This window comes from Callithrix jacchus, chromosome 9, assembly GCF_049354715.1.
Source record: "Callithrix jacchus isolate 240 chromosome 9, calJac240_pri, whole genome shotgun sequence".
Taxonomy (NCBI): Eukaryota; Metazoa; Chordata; class Mammalia; order Primates; family Cebidae; genus Callithrix; species Callithrix jacchus.
In genome coordinates, this window is record NC_133510.1 from 21191982 (window position 1) to 21212035 (window position 20054).

At 54.8% G+C, this 20054-nt stretch overlaps 3 protein-coding genes, 1 non-coding gene and 1 pseudogene across 5 annotated transcripts in view; 4 read left to right on the forward strand and 1 right to left on the reverse strand.

Annotated features, from left to right (window-relative positions):
• Positions 1-414: 414 nt before the first annotated feature.
• Positions 415-20054, reverse strand: part of PHB2 (prohibitin 2) — a 46428-nt gene continuing 26788 nt past the window's right edge. The window contains exon 9 of the mRNA XM_054238076.2: positions 415-568. Within this exon, the coding sequence (XP_054094051.1) occupies positions 430-568 (139 nt within the window). The 3' untranslated portion in view covers positions 415-429. The remainder of the gene's footprint in view (positions 569-20054) is intronic.
• Positions 2528-15616, forward strand: ATN1 (atrophin 1). Of its 2 annotated transcripts, none has more exons than XM_035255578.3 (10): positions 2528-2639; positions 7454-7636; positions 7783-7920; positions 8070-8183; positions 9166-11159; positions 11404-11626; positions 12035-12731; positions 14142-14285; positions 14637-14817; positions 15011-15616. In XM_035255578.3, the coding sequence occupies exons 2-10, from the start codon at positions 7610-7612 to the stop codon at positions 15042-15044; spliced, it is 3552 nt and encodes a 1183-aa protein (XP_035111469.1). In that variant the 5' UTR covers positions 2528-2639; positions 7454-7609; the 3' UTR covers positions 15045-15616. The 2 variants fall into 2 exon arrangements, with proteins under 2 accessions (XP_035111469.1, XP_078194846.1); XM_078338720.1 differs by having other exon boundaries at positions 9169-11159.
• LOC118144656 (U7 small nuclear RNA) lies at positions 16817-16878 on the forward strand. Its single transcript, XR_004729409.2, has one exon. It is a non-coding gene; the product is annotated as a U7 small nuclear RNA (small nuclear RNA).
• On the forward strand, positions 17034-19376 carry C9H12orf57 (chromosome 9 C12orf57 homolog). The gene is made up of 3 exons (XM_002752270.6): positions 17034-17183; positions 17460-17636; positions 19145-19376. The coding sequence occupies exons 1-3, from the start codon at positions 17132-17134 to the stop codon at positions 19294-19296; spliced, it is 381 nt and encodes a 126-aa protein (XP_002752316.1). The 5' UTR covers positions 17034-17131; the 3' UTR covers positions 19297-19376.
• On the forward strand, positions 18108-18201 carry LOC118144603 (U6 spliceosomal RNA; annotated as a pseudogene).

Genomic DNA, 20054 nt, shown 5'->3' on the forward strand with positions numbered 1-20054 from the left:
CCCACAAGTACCTGACCCCCACCCCAAATCTGGAGCGCTACTGAGGGCTCCGAATCCACACTCCAGCTCCAGCTCTTCCTGTTTGCCAGTCTGCCTCCCTCCCATTCTCTGGCCTTCCCAATTTCTGCTGCCAAAAATCACCCTGTGTCCTTTGTCCTGGGAGATGTTGCTGCTTGGTGTAGGGCCAGGAGGGAGCCCAGGAGAAGGAACTGGTGGTGGACTGGCAGAGGTGCTGGCGGCAGACTGACTGCCAGAGGCTACCTGGAGAGCAGGGGAGGGAGAGGGAAGGGTTGGGAGGAGCCTGCAGTCTATAGTGGGGACTGTCTCCACCTTAGAACAAGCGGGATTGAGGAACAAGGACACCTGGGGATTTGGGTCCATATTAAGCCCAGTCCTCACCTGACTGCTTCCCTGTGACCCAGGGGATCTTCAGTGATGACTTTCAACAGATTTGAGAAGGAAAATGGAGGTGCCACTAGATGGACGGCCTGAGGATGGCGTCTCCTCCAAGCTGTGTCCCTTACCTACCCATGGGCTTGTCAGCGCTCCCCGCCTTCTGTCACTTCCTTCAACTGCCCTCCTTTCCCATCTCCATTTTCTTGTTGTTTTGAGATGGAGTCTTGCTATGTCATGCAGGCTGGAGTGCAGTGACAAGATCTCTGCTCACTGAAACCTCTGCCTCCCAGGTTCAAGGATTCTCCTGCCTCAGCCTCCCGAGTAGCTGGGATTAGAGGCATGTGCTACCACACCCGGCTAATTTTGTATTTTTAGTAGAGACTAGGTTTCACCATGTTGGCCAGGCTGGTCTCGAACTCCTGACAAGTGATCTGCCCACCTCAGCCTCCCAGAGTGCTGGGATTACAGGTGTCAGCCACTGCATCTGGCCCTATCTCTATTTTCTTTTCCAATCCAGGATCTTTCCTCTTCCACATTGTGCCACCAAAGGCCTTGTTCAGCTACCATTTCCATCCAATCTTCTTATCCCTGCTCTCCCATTCCGTCTGCCCAAGGAAACCCTCCTCACCCCACCTCCAGAATCCAGCTAGCCCCATGTCTCCCACCCTCCTTTCCTGTCCAGAGCCCTCCTTTCTAACCCAGAACCCATTTCCCCTAGAATTGGCACGTGGGCCAACTCCTTCATGCCTTTTTAAGGTTCCTCGAGTTTCTTCCTCTCTCCTCACTGACATTTCCTCTGGACTTCTCTCTCTCCAGCTTTCTTTCAGGCTCCCACCCCCAATTCTTACATTTCTGATTCTTTTCCCAACATGAACTGCCCCCAAACGCCTTACTGTCTTCCAGAAGCCCCATCTTCCATATATGTCTTCATCTTTGCAATTTTGCTCCCTCTTTATGACTCCAAACTTCCATCTCATTCTCTCTGGTAACAGGCCCCAAACCCATCTGGCTCCATCTCTGCCAGAAACCCCTTCACCCCAAGCTTCTCTCACTTCTCGCCAGGCACCCACAAAGCCCCCAGGCAGCTCCATCTTTCCAATCCAATCCCATTATCCCAATCTCTACCCCAGGATCCCCCAAACTCCTCCCACTTCACCTCTGCCACAGACCCGGTCGCCCCCAAACTTCAGCCTCCCCTCATCTGCCCTCACCACCCACAGCCCCTCCTACCTAGCCCTCTCCCGCGCCCGGCCCGCGGGCTCCCCACATTCCGCCGCGGCGAGCCCTCCCCGCGCCCCGGCCCCCTCGGCCTCGGCCTCGGCCAACTCGCGCGGCGCCTCCCCTCTCCGGCTCCCCCTCCCCCCACTCGCGGCTTGCCTCGCGCTCCCTCCCTCGCGTCTCCCTCCTGGCCCCTCTCTCCTCCGTTCCTCCGCGCTCCCTCCTTCTCCCTCTTCCTCGCTTCTCCCATCCCCCTCTCCCAGGCTCCCTCCCTTCGCCGTCCGCTTTCCTGTGCTAGTCGCCGGACGCGTCGCCCAGCCCGTCTGCAGCCCCGGGCCGGGCCGGGGCCTCCGGCCGGGCCATTTCGGAGAGACCGCGGCCTCGGGGAGGGGCCAGAGGGGGGCGAGGGGGCCGGCCGCCCGGGAAGGGGCGGGGGCCGCGGGCGAGGCGGCCGAGGGGCCCGGGATCGCGCGGGTGCGGGCTGCGCGCGGCGGGCGGGGGCGGGCGGGGGCGGGCGGCGCGGCCCGGGGCATTCCGGGCGGCCGGGGGGAGGAGGCAGCCCGGGGAGGTGGGGAGCAGAGCGGGGATCCGGGTTTGCTCCGGGGGCCGGGCGAGGGAAAGGGGGGATGGGGGCCGCCCTCCGGGGGTGTCGAGGCCGCAGCCGTCGTCTTCGCGGCTGCGACTGAAGCCCAGGAGAGGAGAGGGGGGCGGGGGAGTCGCCGCCGCCGCCCCCCGGAGGCGCCGGAGCCCGGAATCCCGCTCGCAGCCCGCCAGCCGTCCCGAGCTAGCAGCAGGTAAGGTCTGCGGCCGCCTGGGCCCCGGGCCCGCGGGTTCTGTCCCGCTCGGGCTCGGGCCTGCGGCTCCCCACCCCCACCCCTCCCAGTTCCCCCTCCCGCCGCCGCCGCCTCCGTTTGTTATTTTCCCAATCCCGTCCCCCCACTGCGGGCTCTGCCTGGCCCAACGCTGGGGGCTCAGGGGGTGGGGCCCGCCGAGGAGGGACCGGGGCCAGGGCTTCGGAAGGATCGGTAAGGTGGGAAGGCGGGAGGGTCTCTGGAGGAGGGCTGTGGGGGCACAGGGTAGCCGGGACCTGCGGACCCAAAAGAGGAGGAACATCTAGGAGGGGGTTGGCGGAGGAAAACGGGGGATGCTGTGAGTGGGGTTTGGGGCGAAGGCAGAATGGATAGGAGAGATGGCAGCGAGGTGGGGCATTGAAGGCTCCAGGAAAAAGCTCCAAAGGCCCAGAACACGGGTTCTGGAGCCCGGGGTTGGGGGTGTTAGAATAGACGGTAAGTGGGAAACGGGAAAGGGGTGTGGTAGGTGGAAAGAGAGGGATTGTGGCTGATAAACCTGGGGAAACGGAGGCTTGGGCAAAGAGAGGTCCATCTTTGGGAAGAGCCGGAGGTTTTCCAGCGTGGAAGTGGAAAGGCCATGTCTTTGTGACTCAGTTTTCATTCCCCTACTCCATGTCACCTCTGACCCTGTTTTCCCGATCAGACATAGTTACTTCTTGGAGAGGGGCACGGGGGCCCAGTAGTGTGGGTTATCCCAAAACTAACGAGAGGGAAAACAGGAACACAGAAGGGGGAGTTGGTAAGAAAGGGTTTCTGGGAGGATGGAAACGAGAGAATTGAGCAACCTTATAGGCACTCCAAGCAAGTTGCAACCTCCACCTTCAAATTGCCTAGCATCTGTGGCCCCTGGAACTGTCATCTGTATAGGGAGGCCTTGGTTACTGCTTTGAGCTCAAAGATCTCCTTTTGTGCTTGAGCTTATTTCGACTAGGGCAGGTACCCTTAGGCTCCCCCGGAGGTGCTATAGGAGGATAGGAGTTGCATTGGCAACTGGGAGGGGTGGCTGCCAGATGGACCCCTGGAATGGTCTCTTGAGGGGCACCTTTTGCCACTGTGTTGCTATGGCAGTGATCCAGTGGGATGTCCAGTTTGTGGGGTGGGGGTGGGGCTTCAGAATGTTGATTGGACCTCAGCTTGTGGCTATGTCCTTGGGACTCTGGGCTGGGTTCTGTAAGATGTTTCTGGATCTGTTGGTGAATGGGAGTTTCTCCACGGTGTGCACCCTTTCATGTTGCAGTCTGTTGGAACAGGTAGATATGTTCCTTGCAGATCACAGGTGTTTCTCGGAGTTTGTCCACCTAGGCATGGTGGGAGGATGAAATGCTCCTGTTCAAATTACACCATCTTTTGGCAGTTGGTTGTGACCTCTCCCTCCCTTACATTATTTTTTGTAGAGTTGTATTTTTGCGTCTTTGCACTTTTCTTTCATTTTCTAAAACTTGAATTCCACTTTGAGCCTCCCTTCTTGAGTAAACCCTTTTCTTCCTTCCCTCAACTAACCTTTGGCCTTGTAGAAATGGCTGAGCTCTCAGGCCCATCCCAGGTGAGGGTGGCCCAGGGCAGAGCACTGTGAAACAGCCCATGCAGGGGAAATACTATAGAACAGGAGCCAGGAGACCTGGGTCTAGACTTGACTGTCTCTCTGTGACCTTGGGCAAGTCACTTCTCTTTGAATGTTGGGGCTTCATTTTTAAGAGGAAGGGGTTATAGATGAGAAGATCTCTGAGGCCCCTCTGAAGGTCCTGGATCCTCAGAAGGCTTAGGCCAGTGCATTGTTATCTGGTGGTCTGGGCTTCATTGTTATCTAGGAGTTAACTTCGGACTGTTTTGTGAGTCTGGCAGGTCCGGAATGATGATGGGGGCTGGGCCAATAATCCTGAAATATAGCCTGCGAGCCCTTCCCAGAGAGCTTGTGACTCCACTGTATTCCTTCTGACATCCTTCCCATATTTCTCTCTTAATTTCTTTTCCTGTTCTTACTTAGGGGCTCTTTTTCTACTTCTCATTTCCCCCCCAACCCAGTCTGGTCTTAATCATTTTCTTTTTGAAGGTAATGAAGGTGAAGGTGCCTAGTGTGTGGTCAGGTACAGAGTAGGTGCTCTGTAATATTAGTTACAAGGATTGCTTGCTAGGAGTGTAGACTGGTGCTAAAACATGACCCAGGTCTAGAAACACACACCGTCCAACCCTAACTCCTTCCCTCCTCTGCCACTCCTTGTCCCCAGGATTACTTGCTCTTTTATGACTGCTTTTCTCCTTCAAAGCTACTCATTGCTAGTTTTATCAGATTTCAGATGATTAAAAAAGAAGGGCATACTATGATTGCTGTGTTCCACAGGTACATTCTGTGTTTCTCTGACCTTTTGGATCCCCTAGCCTAACTGACTTGGTGAACAGGTTCTGTGATGGGGAAGGGAGAGCCTCAGCCTTCTCTGGGAAGGCTGGCAAAGATACACCAAGTCATCTTTTTTATGCTTTTTAAGATTGTTTTCCTCTTTTGCTATGGTGGGTGTTGTTCTTTTGAAATTTTTTTTTTTTTTGGTTGATTGTATTTTAAAACCAGTCTATACAACAACTAAAAAATGTGGGAAAATAGCTGTAGTTGAAGAAAAAAAAAAGGCTGTGCTGGTGGCTGACGCCTATAATCCCAGCACTTTTAGGAGGTAGAGGTGGGTGGATCATCTGAGGTCAAGAGTTCCAGACCAACCTTGCCAACAAGGTGAAACACTGTCTCTACTAATAATACAAAAATTGGCCGGGCGCGGTGGTTTATGCCTGTAATCCCAGCACTTTGGGAGGCGGAGGTAGGTGGGTCAGGAGATAGAGATCATCCTGGCTAACACGGTGAAACCCCATCTCTCCTAAAAATACAAAAAATTAGCCGGGCATGGTGGCATGCATCTGTAATCCCAGCACTTTGGGAGGCTGAGGCTGGCAGATTATCTGAGGTCAGGAGTTTGAGACCAGCCTAGCCAACATGGTGAAACCCTGTCTCTACTAAAAATACAAAAAGTTAGCTGGGGGTGGTGGCGTATGCCTGTAATCCCAGTAACTCGGGAGGCTGAGGCAGGAGAATTGCTTGAACCCGGGAGGCGGAGGTTGCAGTGAACTGAGATCGAACTCCAGCCTGGGCAACAAGAGTGAAACTCTTGTCTCAAAAAAAAAAAAAAAAAAAAATACTAATCTTTTGGGTAGAACATCAGTTGAAAGTTCAGAAGACATACTCTGTCCCAGCAATTTTGTGATTCTAAGTAAATTGTGACGTTTCCTGGAAAGATTAGACTCACCCCTTACTGCCTGCAGCAGTATGGTTTCTGTGGAGGTGAGTGAGAATTACTGTGTTCCTTGGGAAAATATACTATATAATGCGGACGTGCTGTTTACCCAGCAGGCTTCCAACTCAGAATAGAATAGATGGGTAAGCTTAGTCTGTTCCCACTGGAGCTGGCAGCACTTAATTCAGGAAGAAAGCCCTACTGAAGTTAGTGGGTTTAAAGGTCATTCACAAGAAAAGCACACGCATATACATACATGACATCAGCGGAACGGAAGAAAACAGTAAAAAAACTATTTTTGCTCTCAAAAGATCTTACAGTCAGTAATTTGGAGGGACTTGACAAACATGTAAATGAAAAGAGCTGGCTGTAGGGATATGGATAAAGAGATACCTGCCTACCTGCTGATAAATATGGATGGATTGACTGTGAGGAGCTGTGTAACCCTGTCTAGACCAAGTAGGAGGACAGACTTCAGAACTGGTAAATCTGTATTGTGTGCTCATGGATATTTTCAGTCTTTAATCGTTCCTGTCAAAGCCCTGACTTTTCCTCTAGCCTTAGGGATTTCAAGTACTAGAAAATGGGTCCTTTATGGGGCTCTAAAAAATGAAGTTCTACAATTTGGGGCTACCTAGGTTTAGTCTTGGGATTGGTAGGGCTGTATTCCTTTGTATTATAGAATGGGACATTCTTCTTCTACCTACTCTGATGTGAGAAAAGATTCTTTTCATATCCCTGTGACTGATCCAGGCCCTCTGAGAATTCTCCCTACCAACTTCTGAGGAGAATATAGCAAAGTGTAGAAGAAAGAGCATGGGCTTTGAAGTCACAGACATGGGTTTGATTCTCGTTGTCACTGGTTCCTCACTGTGTGAGGTTGGACTAGTCACAATCACAATCTTTGAGCCTCAGTTCCCTCATTTATATAATGAGGGTAATAATGTTTACCTTTCAGGGTTGGTTGTAAATATTAAATGAAATCATGTATGTGAAGGGCTTGATATAAAGTACTCAGTAAATTAATACTTCAATGTCTTTTTTTTTTTTTTTGAGACGGAGTCTCACTGTTTCCCAGACTGGAGTGCAATGGCATGATCTTGGCTCACTGCAACCTCTGTCTCCCAGGTTCAAGTGATTTGCTTGCCTCAGCCTCCTGAGTAGCTGGCATTAACAGGCATATGGCACCATGCCTGGCTGGGTTTCACCATGTTGGCTTCACTGCTCTTTAACTTCTGACCTCAAGTGATCTGGCCACCTGGGCCTCCCAAAGCTCTGGGATTACAGGTGTGAGCCACTGCGCCTGGCTTCATTTCTTTATGTTCCTGAGTCGCTGGGATTATAGGCATACGCCCCCATGCCCAGCTAATTTTTATATTTTTGTAAGGCTCCGTGGAATGTGTATGTTCACAAATATCCTTTAGGGATCATGAAAGGTGAAACAGTGTGATCTCCTGGATTGAGGCTTGTAGGTACATCTGAATTGTCTGCCCTCTACAGAGATGAAAGAGATTTTACTTCGAGCAGAATCTCCCTCCCTCTTAGGGAGCTAAGGTAGCCCATGGGGTAGGCCAGCAATGTCTTGTGGTATCTGTACCTCTTGGCCTAAAGGCTTAGCGCTGGGCCACTTGCTCAGTTCTCTGACAAGCACAATAGTATTCCCTTGTCACTCTGTTCTCCCAGTTGGAGACTGTGATGGTTTCCTTCTAACAGGTTTCAGCGAAGACAGATCCTGTTCCAGGTGCCTACACTGGAAACTTGGAGATCCTGCTTCCCAGACCACAGCTGTGGGGAACTTGGGGCAGAGCAGAGAAGTTTCTGTATTCAGCTGCCCAGGCAGAGGAGAATGGGGTCTCCACAGCCTGAAGAATGAAGACACGACAGAATAAAGACTCGGTAAGAGCTAAAATGAGAGACGGGAAAGATGAGGGGCGGGGCAGGCAAGCTAGTAGGAAGGGTCTAGAGAAGAACAAATAATGTGCACCATACAGTTAGGTGCAATGTAAAGAACAGTGTTACCTGCCTCCTTCCTCCTCCCGCAGATGTCAATGAGGAGTGGACGGAAGAAAGAGGCCCCTGGGCCCCGGGAAGAACTGAGATCGAGGGGCCGGGCCTCCCCTGGAGGGGTCAGCACATCCAGCAGTGATGGCAAAGCTGAGAAGTCCAGGCAGACAGCCAAGGTATTCTGTCCTCAGATCTTCCCACAGGATGCCCAGGCACTGGGGCTAAGGGTGTGTGTGCTGTAGGGAAAACTTCCTGTTTGGCAGAGGGTAATGGTGGAGCTTGGGAGGTAGAGAAGAGACAGGAATTTTCTCTTTCTCTCTCACAGAAGGCCCGAGTAGAGGAAGCCTCCACCCCAAAGGTCAACAAGCAGGGCCGGAGTGAGGAGATCTCAGAGAGTGAAAGTGAGGAGACCAGCGCACCAAAAAAGACCAAAACTGAGGTGGGAGACCCTTGCAGCCATTCTCACTCATCTTGTGACCATTCTTTTCTCAGACCTCCTTATCTTCACTATTCCTACCTTGATCTCTCCTGGGGTAGAAGAGAAAGGCCAGACCCTAGTGCTTGTTAGAGCAGTTCTATCTATAATATGCCAGACAGATCCTTAGAGCTTTTACAGACCACCAGATGACCAGGCAGGGCCAAAGGGGACCAGAAGAGTTGGGAGATTCTAGCCTCTGGGTGAGAAGTCTCAGTGGGAGGAACAAATAAATCTTAAGGAAAATGCAGAAGTGATCTTTCTTTTTTGTTGTTGTTTTTTTTTGTTTGTTTGTTTGTTTTTGAGACAGAGTTTTGCTCTGTTGCCCAGGGTGGAGTACAGTGGCACAGTCTCAGCTCACTGCAACCTCTACCTCCCCGGTTCAAGCAATTGTTGTGCCTCAGCCTCCTGAATAGTGGGGATTATAGGCATAAGCCACCATGCCCAGCTAATTTTTATATTTTTAGTAGAGACAGGTTTTGCCATGTTGGCCAGGCTGGTCTGGAACTCGTGGCCTCAGGTGATCTGCCTGCCTTGGCCTCCCGAAGTGCTGGGATTACAGGTGTGAACCTCTGCCTGACCAGAAGTGGTCTTTCTAAGAACCAAGGGCTTAGGGGATGGAGGATGTTTGGTTAAAGAGGTGGTTATGAGATAGTGGAAGACATATTTGGAGTCCGACGTGGGTAGAGACAAGGTGCTTAAGATGGACCCTAGAGGAAGGAATAGGGTTTTACAGGAAGGAAACAAGACTGGCTGCTAGGGAGCAGTCAAGAATGTGGGGAGAGTGGGAAATCCCCAGGTGGCAAGAGGTGGGCTTGAGCAAGAGTACTCACCACATCACAGTACAACAGTGTGCTGTGAGGGGAAGTGATTTTATGCAAGAAAGGCCCCAAATCTCAGGGATGCAGGAAAGGGAAAGAAAAATGAGCTCCCCCCTTTTCTGCAGCAGGAGCTTCCTCGGCCACAGTCTCCCTCTGATCTGGATAGCTTGGATGGGCGGAGCCTCAATGATGATGGCAGCAGTGACCCTAGGGATATTGACCAGGACAACCGAAGCACATCCCCCAGCATCTACAGCCCTGGAAGTGTGGAGAATGACTCCGACTCATCTTCTGGCCTGTCCCAGGGCCCAGCCCGCCCCTACCACCCACCTCCACTCTTTCCTCCTTCCCCTCCACCGCCAGACAGCACCCCTCGACAGCCAGAGGCTGGCTTTGAACCCCATCCTTCTGTGACACCCACGGGATATCATGCTCCCATGGAGCCCCCCACATCTCGAATGTTCCAGGCTCCTCCTGGGGCCCCTCCCCCTCACCCACAGCTCTATCCTGGGGGCACTGGTGGAGGAGTTTTGTCTGGACCCCCAATGGGTCCCAAGGGGGGTGGTACTGCTTCATCAGTGGGGGGCCCTAATGGGGGTAAGCAGCACCCCCCACCCACTACTCCCATTTCAGTATCAAGCTCTGGGGCTAGTGGTGCTCCCCCAACAAAGCCACCTAACACTCCAGTGGGTGGTGGGAACCTGCCTTCTGCTCCACCACCAGCCAGCTTCCCCCATGTGACACCAAACCTGCCTCCCCCACCTGCCCTGAGACCCCTCAACAATGCATCAGCCTCTCCCCCTGGCCTGGGAGCCCAACCACTACCTGGGCATCTGCCCTCTCCCCATGCCATGGGGCAGGGTATGGGTGGACTTCCTCCTGGCCCGGAGAAGGGCCCAACTCTGGCTCCTTCACCCCATTCTCTGCCCCCTGCTTCCTCTTCTTCTGCCCCAGCACCCCCTATGAGGTTTCCTTATTCGTCCTCTAGTAGTAGCTCTGCAGCAGCCTCCTCTTCCAGTTCTTCCTCCTCTTCCTCTGCCTCCCCATACCCAGCTTCCCAGGCATTGCCCAGTTACCCCCACTCTTTTCCTCCCCCAACAAGCCTCTCTGTCTCCAATCAGCCCCCCAAGTATACTCAGCCTTCTCTCCCATCCCAGGCTGTGTGGAGCCAGGGTCCCCCACCCCCTCCTCCCTATGGCCGTCTCTTAGCCAACAGCAGTGCCCATCCAGGCCCCTTCCCTCCCTCTACTGGGGCCCAGTCCACTGCCCACCCACCAGCCTCAACCCATCACCATCACCACCAGCAGCAACAGCAGCAGCAACAGCAGCACCATCATGGAAGCTCTGGGCCCCCTCCACCTGGAGCATTTCCCCACCCGCTGGAGGGCGGTAGCTCCCATCACGCGCACCCTTATGCCATGTCTCCCTCCCTGGGATCTCTGAGGCCCTACCCACCAGGGCCAGCACACCTGCCCCCACCTCACAGCCAGGTGTCCTACAGCCAAGCAGGCCCCAATGGCCCTCCAGTCTCTTCCTCTTCCAACTCTTCCTCTTCCACTTCTCAAGGGTCCTACCCATGTTCCCACCCCTCCCCTTCCCAGGGCCCTCAAGGGGCGCCCTACCCCTTCCCACCGGTGCCTACGGTCACCACCTCTTCGGCTACCCTTTCCACGGTCATTGCCACCGTGGCTTCCTCGCCAGCAGGCTATAAAACAGCCTCCCCACCCGGGCCCCCACCGTACGGAAAGAGAGCCCCTTCCCCGGGGACCTACAAGACAAACACCCCACCGGGATACAAGCCTGGGTCGCCTCCCTCCTTCCGAACGGGGACCCCACCGGGCTATCGAGGCACCTCGCCACCTGCAGGCCCAGGGACCTTCAAGCCGGGCTCGCCCACCGTGGGACCTGGGGCCCTGCCACCGGCGGGGCCCTCAGGCGTGCCATCTCTGCCACCACCACCTGCGGCCCCTGCCTCTGGGCCGCCCCTGAGCGCCACACAGATCAAACAGGAGCCGGCTGAAGAGTATGAGACACCCGATAGCCCGGTGCCCCCAGCCCGCAGCCCCTCGCCCCCTCCCAAGGTGGTAGATGTGCCCAGCCATGCCAGTCAGTCTGCCAGGTGAGCGGCCAGCTGGGGCGGAGGTGGGCCTGGAAAGGGGACGACAATGCAGTGATGGAGTAGCAGGGAGGGGCCTTGCGCTGGTGTAGTGTTTTACAAAACGCGGCTTGTGAGGCCGGCGACAGCTCAGTCTGCCGGGGTGATTTTGAGGCGGGGGCTGCAAGCGCTTGCTGGGTCCGGGGCGCCGCGGGCTCAACTGAGCATCTCGCACCGGCTGAGCGCGCGCTGCTTCCACGCCCGGCAGGTTCAACAAACACCTGGATCGCGGCTTCAACTCGTGCGCGCGCAGCGACCTGTACTTCGTGCCGCTGGAGGGCTCCAAGCTGGCCAAGAAACGGGCAGACCTGGTGGAGAAGGTGCGGCGCGAGGCCGAGCAGCGCGCGCGCGAAGAAAAGGAGCGCGAGCGCGAGCGGGAACGCGAGAAGGAGCGCGAGCGCGAGAAGGAGCGCGAGCTTGAACGCAGCGTGGTGAGTACGTCGCGGCCTGCGCCACCGCCTTCTTTCCCTCCGCTGCGCAGCGGGGCTGGGGCTGGGGCTGGGGCTGGGGCTGGGGCTGGGGCTGGGTGGGTGGCCAGTTGTGTCGCCACCTGTCGGAGGGGAGGTACCACTGCAGCCAGGGAAATGGAGCCTCAAAGGATTTCAGCGAGAGCACTCCACATTCCTGGGATGCGGGGGAGGCATGCACAGGTGGGACTACCTGTGAGTCCCAAGAAGGGCAAATGTCCGGGAGGAGGGTCGCAGTTAAGTTCCAGGTAGGCAGAGATTTAGTGAGGTGAGGCATTTTGGCATTCAGCTGTCAGACAAATGAGCAGCTTGAAACCAGACACTTCTTTCCTTAACTGCGGCTTTGACTCCACTTTTCCCTCTACCCCACAGAAATTGGCTCAGGAGGGCCGTGCTCCGGTGGAATGCCCATCTCTGGGCCCAGTGCCCCATCGCCCTCCATTTGAACCGGGCAGTGCAGTGGCTACAGTGCCCCCCTACCTGGGTCCAGACACTCCAGCCCTGCGCACTCTCAGTGAATATGCCCGGCCTCATGTCATGTCTCCTGGCAATCGCAACCATCCATTCTACGTGCCCCTGGGGGCAGTGGACCCGGGGCTACTGGGTTACAACGTCCCGGCCCTGTACAGCAGTGATCCAGCTGCCAGGGAGAGGGAACGGGAAGCCCGTGAACGAGACCTCCGCGACCGTCTCAAGCCTGGCTTCGAGGTGAAGCCTAGTGAGCTGGAACCCCTACACGGGGTCCCTGGGCCAGGCTTGGATCCCTTTCCCCGACATGGGGGCCTAGCTCTGCAGCCTGGCCCACCCGGCCTGCACCCTTTCCCTTTTCATCCAAGCCTGGGGCCCCTGGAGCGAGAGCGTCTAGCTCTGGCAGCTGGGCCAGCCCTGCGGCCTGACATGTCCTATGCTGAGCGGCTGGCAGCTGAGAGGCAGCATGCAGAAAGGGTGGCGGCCCTGGGCAATGACCCACTGGCCCGACTGCAGATGCTCAATGTGACTCCCCATCACCACCAGCACTCCCACATCCACTCGCACCTGCACCTGCACCAGCAAGATGCTATCCATGCAGGTGAGACCCCTCATTCCTTGCCCTGCCCTGTGGGGCCACCTTCCATGCTGTCATGACTGGGCTCTTCTGTTCTTCTGGCCAAGACTTCCCTCCTCTATCCTGACATGAATCTTTCCTGAGATCGCTGCACTGATACTTGCCTTCCTGACATTCTCTCAGCCTTCTCTCCTGGTGGCATCACCTGGCCACAGAGTCTGTATTCCCCATGCCCCAGTCTTCTCCGTAGTCTAATATCCTACCTGTGACAGGCCCAGGTGTGGGAGCCTTTGAAGGACACACCTTTCTGTCCTCACAGCCCCATTACCCCAAGCCCTTCACAAACTTACTTTTTTTGAGACATGATCTCACTCTGGCTGGAGTGCAATGGCACAATCACAGCTCACTGCAGCCTCGACTTGCAGGCTAAAGTGATCCTCCTACCTCAGCCTCTGGAGTAGCTGGGACCACAGGCGCGTGCCACCAAGCCTGGCTAGTTTTTGTATATTTATTTATTTATTTTTGTTTTATTTTTTTTAGAGACAGGGTTTCACCATGTTGACCAGACTGGTCTCGAACTTTGGACCTCAGGTGATCCGCCCGCCTCGGCCTCCCAAAGTGCTGGGATTACAGGCGTGAGCCACCGCCCCCAGCCTAGTTTTTGTATTTTTGGTAGAGATGGGGTTTTGTCATCTCGGCCAGGCTGGTCTCAAATTCTTGAGCTCAAAGTGATCTACCCACATCAGTCTCCCAAAGTCCTAGGATTACAGACGTGAGCCACCGCGCCAGACCCACAGACCTATTTTCTCATTTCTCTGGATTCAATTTTTTTTTTTTTTTGAGACGGAGTTTTGCACTAGTTACCCAGGCTGGAGTGCAATGGTGTGATCTCAGCTCATGGCAATCTCCGCCTCCTGGGTTCAGGCAATTCTCCTGCCTCAGCCTCCCGAGTAGCTGGGATTACAGGCACGTGCCACCGTGCCCAGCTAATTTTTTGTATTTTTAGTAGAGACGGGGTTTCACCATGTTGGCCAGGCTGGTCTCGAACTCCTGACCTCAGGGGATCCACCTGCCTCAACCTCCCAAAGTGCTGGGATTACAGGCCTGAGCCACTGCACCTGGCTTCTTCCTGTCTTATTTCCTAAAATTCTATCATCTTCCACCTCCTTTAAGCAGTCTGTCTCTCCCTTTCTCTCTCCTCATACTCTTCTAGTGACTGTAATCTCCTGTCCTCTGTCATCCATATGCCCTTACTCCAGTAGGACTCATCCTGTCCTCCCCCCAGGCCTCTAGTTCTTCCACTCTGCCTTTGTTCCACTTTGGAGCTCCTTGTGTTTGTCCGTCTCACTTCCCAGGCTTGGATCCCTTCACCCAAATGCATGGTTTTCCCTAAACCTGCCTTCTGGTGACACCTTCCTTTTCTCTGCCCTCCAGCCTCTGCCTCGGTGCACCCTCTCATTGACCCCCTGGCCTCAGGGTCTCACCTTACCCGGATCCCCTATCCAGCTGGGACTCTCCCTAACCCCCTTCTTCCTCACCCTCTGCACGAGAACGAAGTTCTTCGTCACCAGCTTTTTGGTAAGGATGGAGGTTTGGGTAGGGAAGCTCTAATGAGAAAAGGATAGAAAGGAGGTCTTTGGGTAGGGGGATGGGCCTAGTTGGGCTTGGGGAAGGGTGAGGAGGTGCCTAGAGGAGCTGGGCATGAGACTAGGAAAGCTGAAGCACTGCCCAAGAGAAGCGCAAGTTTTAGTGTCAGGCTAAGAGGTTCGAATCCCAGTTCTACTCTGCCACTGGCAACTTACAGAACTGGTTGTGTTACCTAACTTCTTAGTTCATTACCTTTGTATGTAAAGGGGCTGGCTATCCCCTGGTCCAGAGCAGGTACTTGGTATCCAACGGTCATGTGCCCCTTGCCCTTCCTGCTCACAGCTGCCCCTTACCGGGACCTGCCGGCCTCCCTTTCTGCCCCGATGTCAGCAGCTCATCAGCTGCAGGCCATGCACGCACAGTCCGCTGAGCTGCAGCGCTTGGCGCTGGAACAGCAGCAGTGGCTGCATGCCCATCACCCACTGCACAGTGTGCCGCTGCCTGCCCAGGAAGACTACTACAGGTAATCCAGGGTGCCCCAGCCCAGGGGACATGAGCTCAGTGAGCCTGGGAGGGGCTGTGGGCATGGTGCAGCTGGGCACTGTGCTCCTGCGGGGAGGGAACCCCTCCTCTCCCAACCCCTTGGGTAAGAGGGGGCAAGGTCAGGGTTGGTCTCAAGTCTCTTACCTCTCTGCTGTGCACCGCCCCTTCTCTAGTCACCTGAAGAAGGAAAGCGACAAGCCACTGTAGAAGCTGCGATCAAGAGAGCACCATGGCTCCTACATCGAACCTTGGAGCACTTCCCACCCTCCCCCCCACCCCGCCCTTGGCCTGCCACCAAGAGCCAAGAGGGTGCTGCTCAGTTGCTGGACAGAGGGAGGGAGGGACGGAGGGACGGACAGACAGACAGAAGGCCAAGGCCAGGCCTGGTGTGGTGGGTGTGGTGTGCAGAGGTGGAGAGGTGGTGAAGGTGGGGACAGAAAGTGCACAGAATCTTGGACCAGGTCTCTCTTCCTTGTCCCCCCTGCTTTTCTCCTCCCCCACGCCCAACCCCCACCCCCACCCCCCCCCCCCCGTGGCCGCCACCCCTCCCCCGCCCCGTTGGTGTGATGATTTCATCTGTTAGATGTGGCTGTTTTGCGTAGCATCGTGTGCCACCCGTGCCCCTCCCCAATCCCTGTGTGCGCGCCCCCTCTGCAATGTATGCCCCTTGCCCTTTCCCCACATTAATAATTTATATATATAAATATCTATATGACGCTCTTAAAAAAACATCCCAACCAAAACCAACCAAACAAAACATCCTCACAACGCCCCAGGAACATGGCTGTGACTGGTTCTTTGCGGGATGTGGGGGTGAGGCTGGATTTCAGTGCAGTGGTACCTAAAGAGAACTGTGTAGCCGGGATCTGGCAGGAAAGTGGGAAGGGACCAGACCTCCTTAGGGAACTTGGTGTGGGGGCCGGAAAGAATTGGAGAGAGGATCCCTGAAGAGCCCAGAGCCTTGACTCAGCTGGAGGTGGTACACCACGGGTGCTCGTGCTCCCTCCTGCCCCAAGGCTGGGAAGTCAAGATACTGGAGGCCTCAGCCGGGACTGTGGTTCATGCCTGTGATCCCAGCACGTTGGGAGGCTGAGGCCGGTGGATTGCTTGACCCCAGGAGTTGGAAACCAGTTTGGGCAACATAGAGAACCCCCATCTTAAAAAAAACAAGTCAGCCAGGTGTTGTGGCGCCCATGTGGTCCCAGCTACCCAGGAGACTGAGGTGGGAGCATCACCTGCCGGTCGAGGCTGCAGTGAATCATGGTCGCACCACAGTACTCCAGCCTGGGCGATAGAGCAAGGCCCTATCTCAAAAGAAACCCCAACCAGCCAAACCCTGGAGGCCGGAGACAGGCCCACCTCTAACGTGGTCAGGTCTGGGAATTTATTCAGACGTTCCCGTTACGGGTCTTACTGCTAGGAGCCACCGGACTCCTCTGGAACAAAGGTTTCAGAGTCCTGAATCCTTTCCGTGGAATACTTTACGAAACGGCTATAAAGCGCGGTGTGGGGTTGGCTGGTTTTAATAGGTCCAGGCGATTAGTACCTGGCAACCTTAACCGCCCTACAGTTTGAGAGGGGAGTGGGTGATAATCTCAAAAGCCTGGAAGAGGGGAAATCGGGCCGGGCGTTATGCTCTGTCGCCCGTCAGTAGGCAAGGCCATTTTGGGAAAGCGCGAGAACGCCTTTTGCTCTGGGCTTTTGCAGCCGAATCCAAGTCTCCGGCTTTAAAAACGAAGGGGCTGTGACTGCCTCTTCTCAACCAATCAGCATTGACTTCATTTGCATAGGCGGCTAGCAAATGTTCGGGAATCTAGATAATTTAAGTAAGTTCCTTAGAATATTACTTTTTCCTACTGAAAGTTACAACATGCATCATTGTTTATACAGTCCAGGAACAAGAAAAACGCCACCTGAGCTCACCCTCACCAATTGTGGAGTTCTTGCATATCCCATCTTCTCTCCCGGCGCATGCCTACCAGTGTTACAGCTCTTTTGGAATTTGTCTAGCAGGCTTTCCGGTTTTCGCCGGAAAGCCCCTCTCCCCAAGTTCGTTTTTAACAATAGAGTGTGTTGTGTATGATAAAATTGTCATTGCGTTTCAACGCTCATAGTTATGCCCGGCCCGAAAGCTTGTTGTAGTTTTTGAGTGCGGGGGTTCGGGCTGCCTTGAGGCTTCCGGCTGCTCCTGATGCTGCTTCCTTTCCGCTCTTACTCGCCTTGGGGACTGCTAGGACGTGGCTCCTTCCTGAGCTTTCCATTACTTCCGCTGCACTTGCAGCTTCTGCCGCCCTATGGCGTCCGCCTCGGCCCAGCCTGCGGCCCTGAGCGCTGAGCAGGCGAAGGGTGAGGAACAGCCTAGTCGAGGCGTGGGCTGCAGGTCCGGGGAGGAAGCGGGCGGAGGATGTGGGGCGACAAACCTGGCCATATTCGCCGGGGAGACGGGGTAGGGGACGCCGGGTACCGTTCCTCTCTTCTAAGTGGGGCGCCTGCCCCCAACTCGGGATCTTACTAGGTTACCTATAGCCTCAATCCACTAATTCCCTGCGTTCTCCGCTGGGCCCGCTGCCGGTGCTCCCATGCATACCCGGGACGCCTCCCTGGGATGCTTCTGGCGCGCAGTGGTCCTGGCGGAGGTGATCCAGGCGTTCTCCGCCCCGGAGAATGCAGTGCGTATGGACGAGGCTCGGGATAACGCATGCAACGACATGGGTAAGATGCTGCAATTCGTGCTGCCAGTGGCCACGCAGATCCAGCAGGAGGTTATCAAAGCCTATGGCTTCAGCTGCGACGGGGAAGGTGGGTCAGACGCGGGCAGGAGGTAGGTTGGGTCGGGAGAGGGCGCCGGATCTGTGGACCCCTGAGCGGTTTTCCCCTTTGTCGCCACACGGCGGCAGCCATAATCTGACTAACCGTGTTGGCATTCAGAGCCCGGGCTCTACCCTGAGGTCGTGCCTCCGAGTTGCATTTTGTACTGTAGAAGTTCCGTATCCCTTATCCGAAATGCTGGGGACCAGAAGTGTTTCGGGTTTTTTCAGATTTCTGATATTTACATATACATGAGCTGTCTTGGGGGATGGGACCCATATCTGGACACGAAATTGTTTTGTTTCATATACACACACCTTAAGCACATAGCCTGTAGGTAATTTTATGTAATAGTCTGAATAGTGGCTCACGCCTGTAATCCCAACACTTTGGGAGGCCCAGGTGGGCGGATCACCTGAGGTCGGGAGTTCAAGACCGGCTCTACTAAAGTTACGGTCTTGGGTGCTCGCTTCGGCAGCACATATACTAAAATTGGAACGATACAGAGAAGATTAGCATGGCCCCTGCGCAAATTCGTGAAGCGTTCTATATTAAAAAAAAAAAAAATACAGTCTTGGAGAAACCCCGTCTCTACTAAAAATGCATAAATTAGCCGGCTATGGTGGCTCATGCCTGTAATCCCAGCTACTCGGGGGCCTAAGGCAGGAGAATCACTTGAACCCGGGAGGCAGAGGTTGCAGTGAACCAAGATCGTGCCATTGCCCTCCCGCCTGGGCAGCAAGAGGGAAACTCCGTCTCAAAAAAAAAAAAAAAAAGTCTGAATAATTTTGTTCATGAAACAAAGTTTTGACCGCGTTTTACTACAGTCAACTCCACCCCCACCATGAAGTCAGGTGTGTAATTTTCCATTTGTGGCACTCAAATGATTTCAGACTTTGGATTTTCTAATTAAGGATCATCAACCTGTGCTATTAATCACATCATCATTCCATTTTGTGATGAGGGGGCAAACTCCAATGGTGCAGACTCTAGTAGTAGCAGAGCTGGACTTAGATGCTGTTATGCCACCTTTTAGTGAGATGTCTGCATGACAGGAGTAGCTGCAGTCCCTCCAGGGTGTTTCAGGTAACTTCTGTTTAGGGGTTAGTGGTTAAATTTTTGGTGAGATCCTTGTGTTCCCCAAAGGTGTTGACAGGCAGCTCTGCTGCCCCATAGCACTCCTGCATTCCAGCTACAGACCTGGGGTCTTGTGGGTGTTCACACTTGGGGTTCTTGTGACTAAACTGCTAAAATGGTTCACTTGAGGGCAAGAAGCGCACTGCTTTGGGACATCTTCATTCATGCACCCCATCCAGTTGTGCCCAACGTAGAATAAGAAGTTGATCCAAACTGCATGGGGCAGAGTCCTGCATGTGCTGTTCTGCCAACAGCTGCCCTGCCAGTGGGGGAACAGCTCAAGCTCAGACTACCACCCCCTCCACCTGTCTTAGGCACGCTGGTCCTTAGGAGAAGCATTGACCCTCCACTCCCTCTTGCAGGTGTCCTCAAGTTTGCCCGCTTGGTCAAATCCTACGAAGCCCAGGATCCCGAGATTGCCAGCCTGTCAGGCAAGCTGAAGGCACTGTTCCTGCCACCCATGACGCTGCCACCTCATGGACCTGCTGCTGGTGGCAGCGTGGCTGCTTCCTGAGAGTTAGCCCTCCCTTGTGCCACTAACAGGGGAGGAAAGGCCTTGATGTTCCAGTCAATAATAAATGTGTCTGCGACTTAGCCTTCTTGTCAGTTTTCTTGTCACTCTGCCACCCAGGCTGGAGTGCAATGGCGTGATCTCAGCTCACTGCAACCTCCGCCTCCCAGGTTCAAGTGATTCTCCTGCCTCAGCCTCCTGAGTAGCTGGGACTACAGGCGCATACCACCGCGTCCAGCTAATTTTTGTATTTTTAGTAGGGACGGGGTGTCAACATCTTGGCCAGGCTGGTCTCGAACTCCTGACCTTGTGATCCACCCACCTTGGGTTACAGGTGTGAGCCACCGTGCCCCGTGTCAGTCTTTGTGGACCTGACAACCTCCCTCTCTCCTCCCCAGATTCTCTCTTCCTTTCCAGGCCGCATCCTCCTGAATAGCTCTTTCCTATACTCCTGGCTGGGCCTAACCCTGCTCCAGTGAGGGCTGAGGCTCCTCCCCTTTCCCCAGGGCAGGGTAAGAGGTTGGACTGGGCTCCTCAGCGCCCTGGGTGGGTGGGCGTGCACAGGGCGCACCTCCTTCTCTGAGGAATTGGGCTGTTAGGGCTTTTCCTTAGGCCCTTTGGTTTGCGCCTACTGAGAGATTTCCCCCATTGGTTGCTCTTCCCTCAGCCAGGGTTACTTCCTGGTCTTTGCCCCTACCCAACCTCCCGCCGCTCTGTCAGCTTGAGCTCCAGGTGGAGCTCCAGGTGGCTCCTCCTCTCCC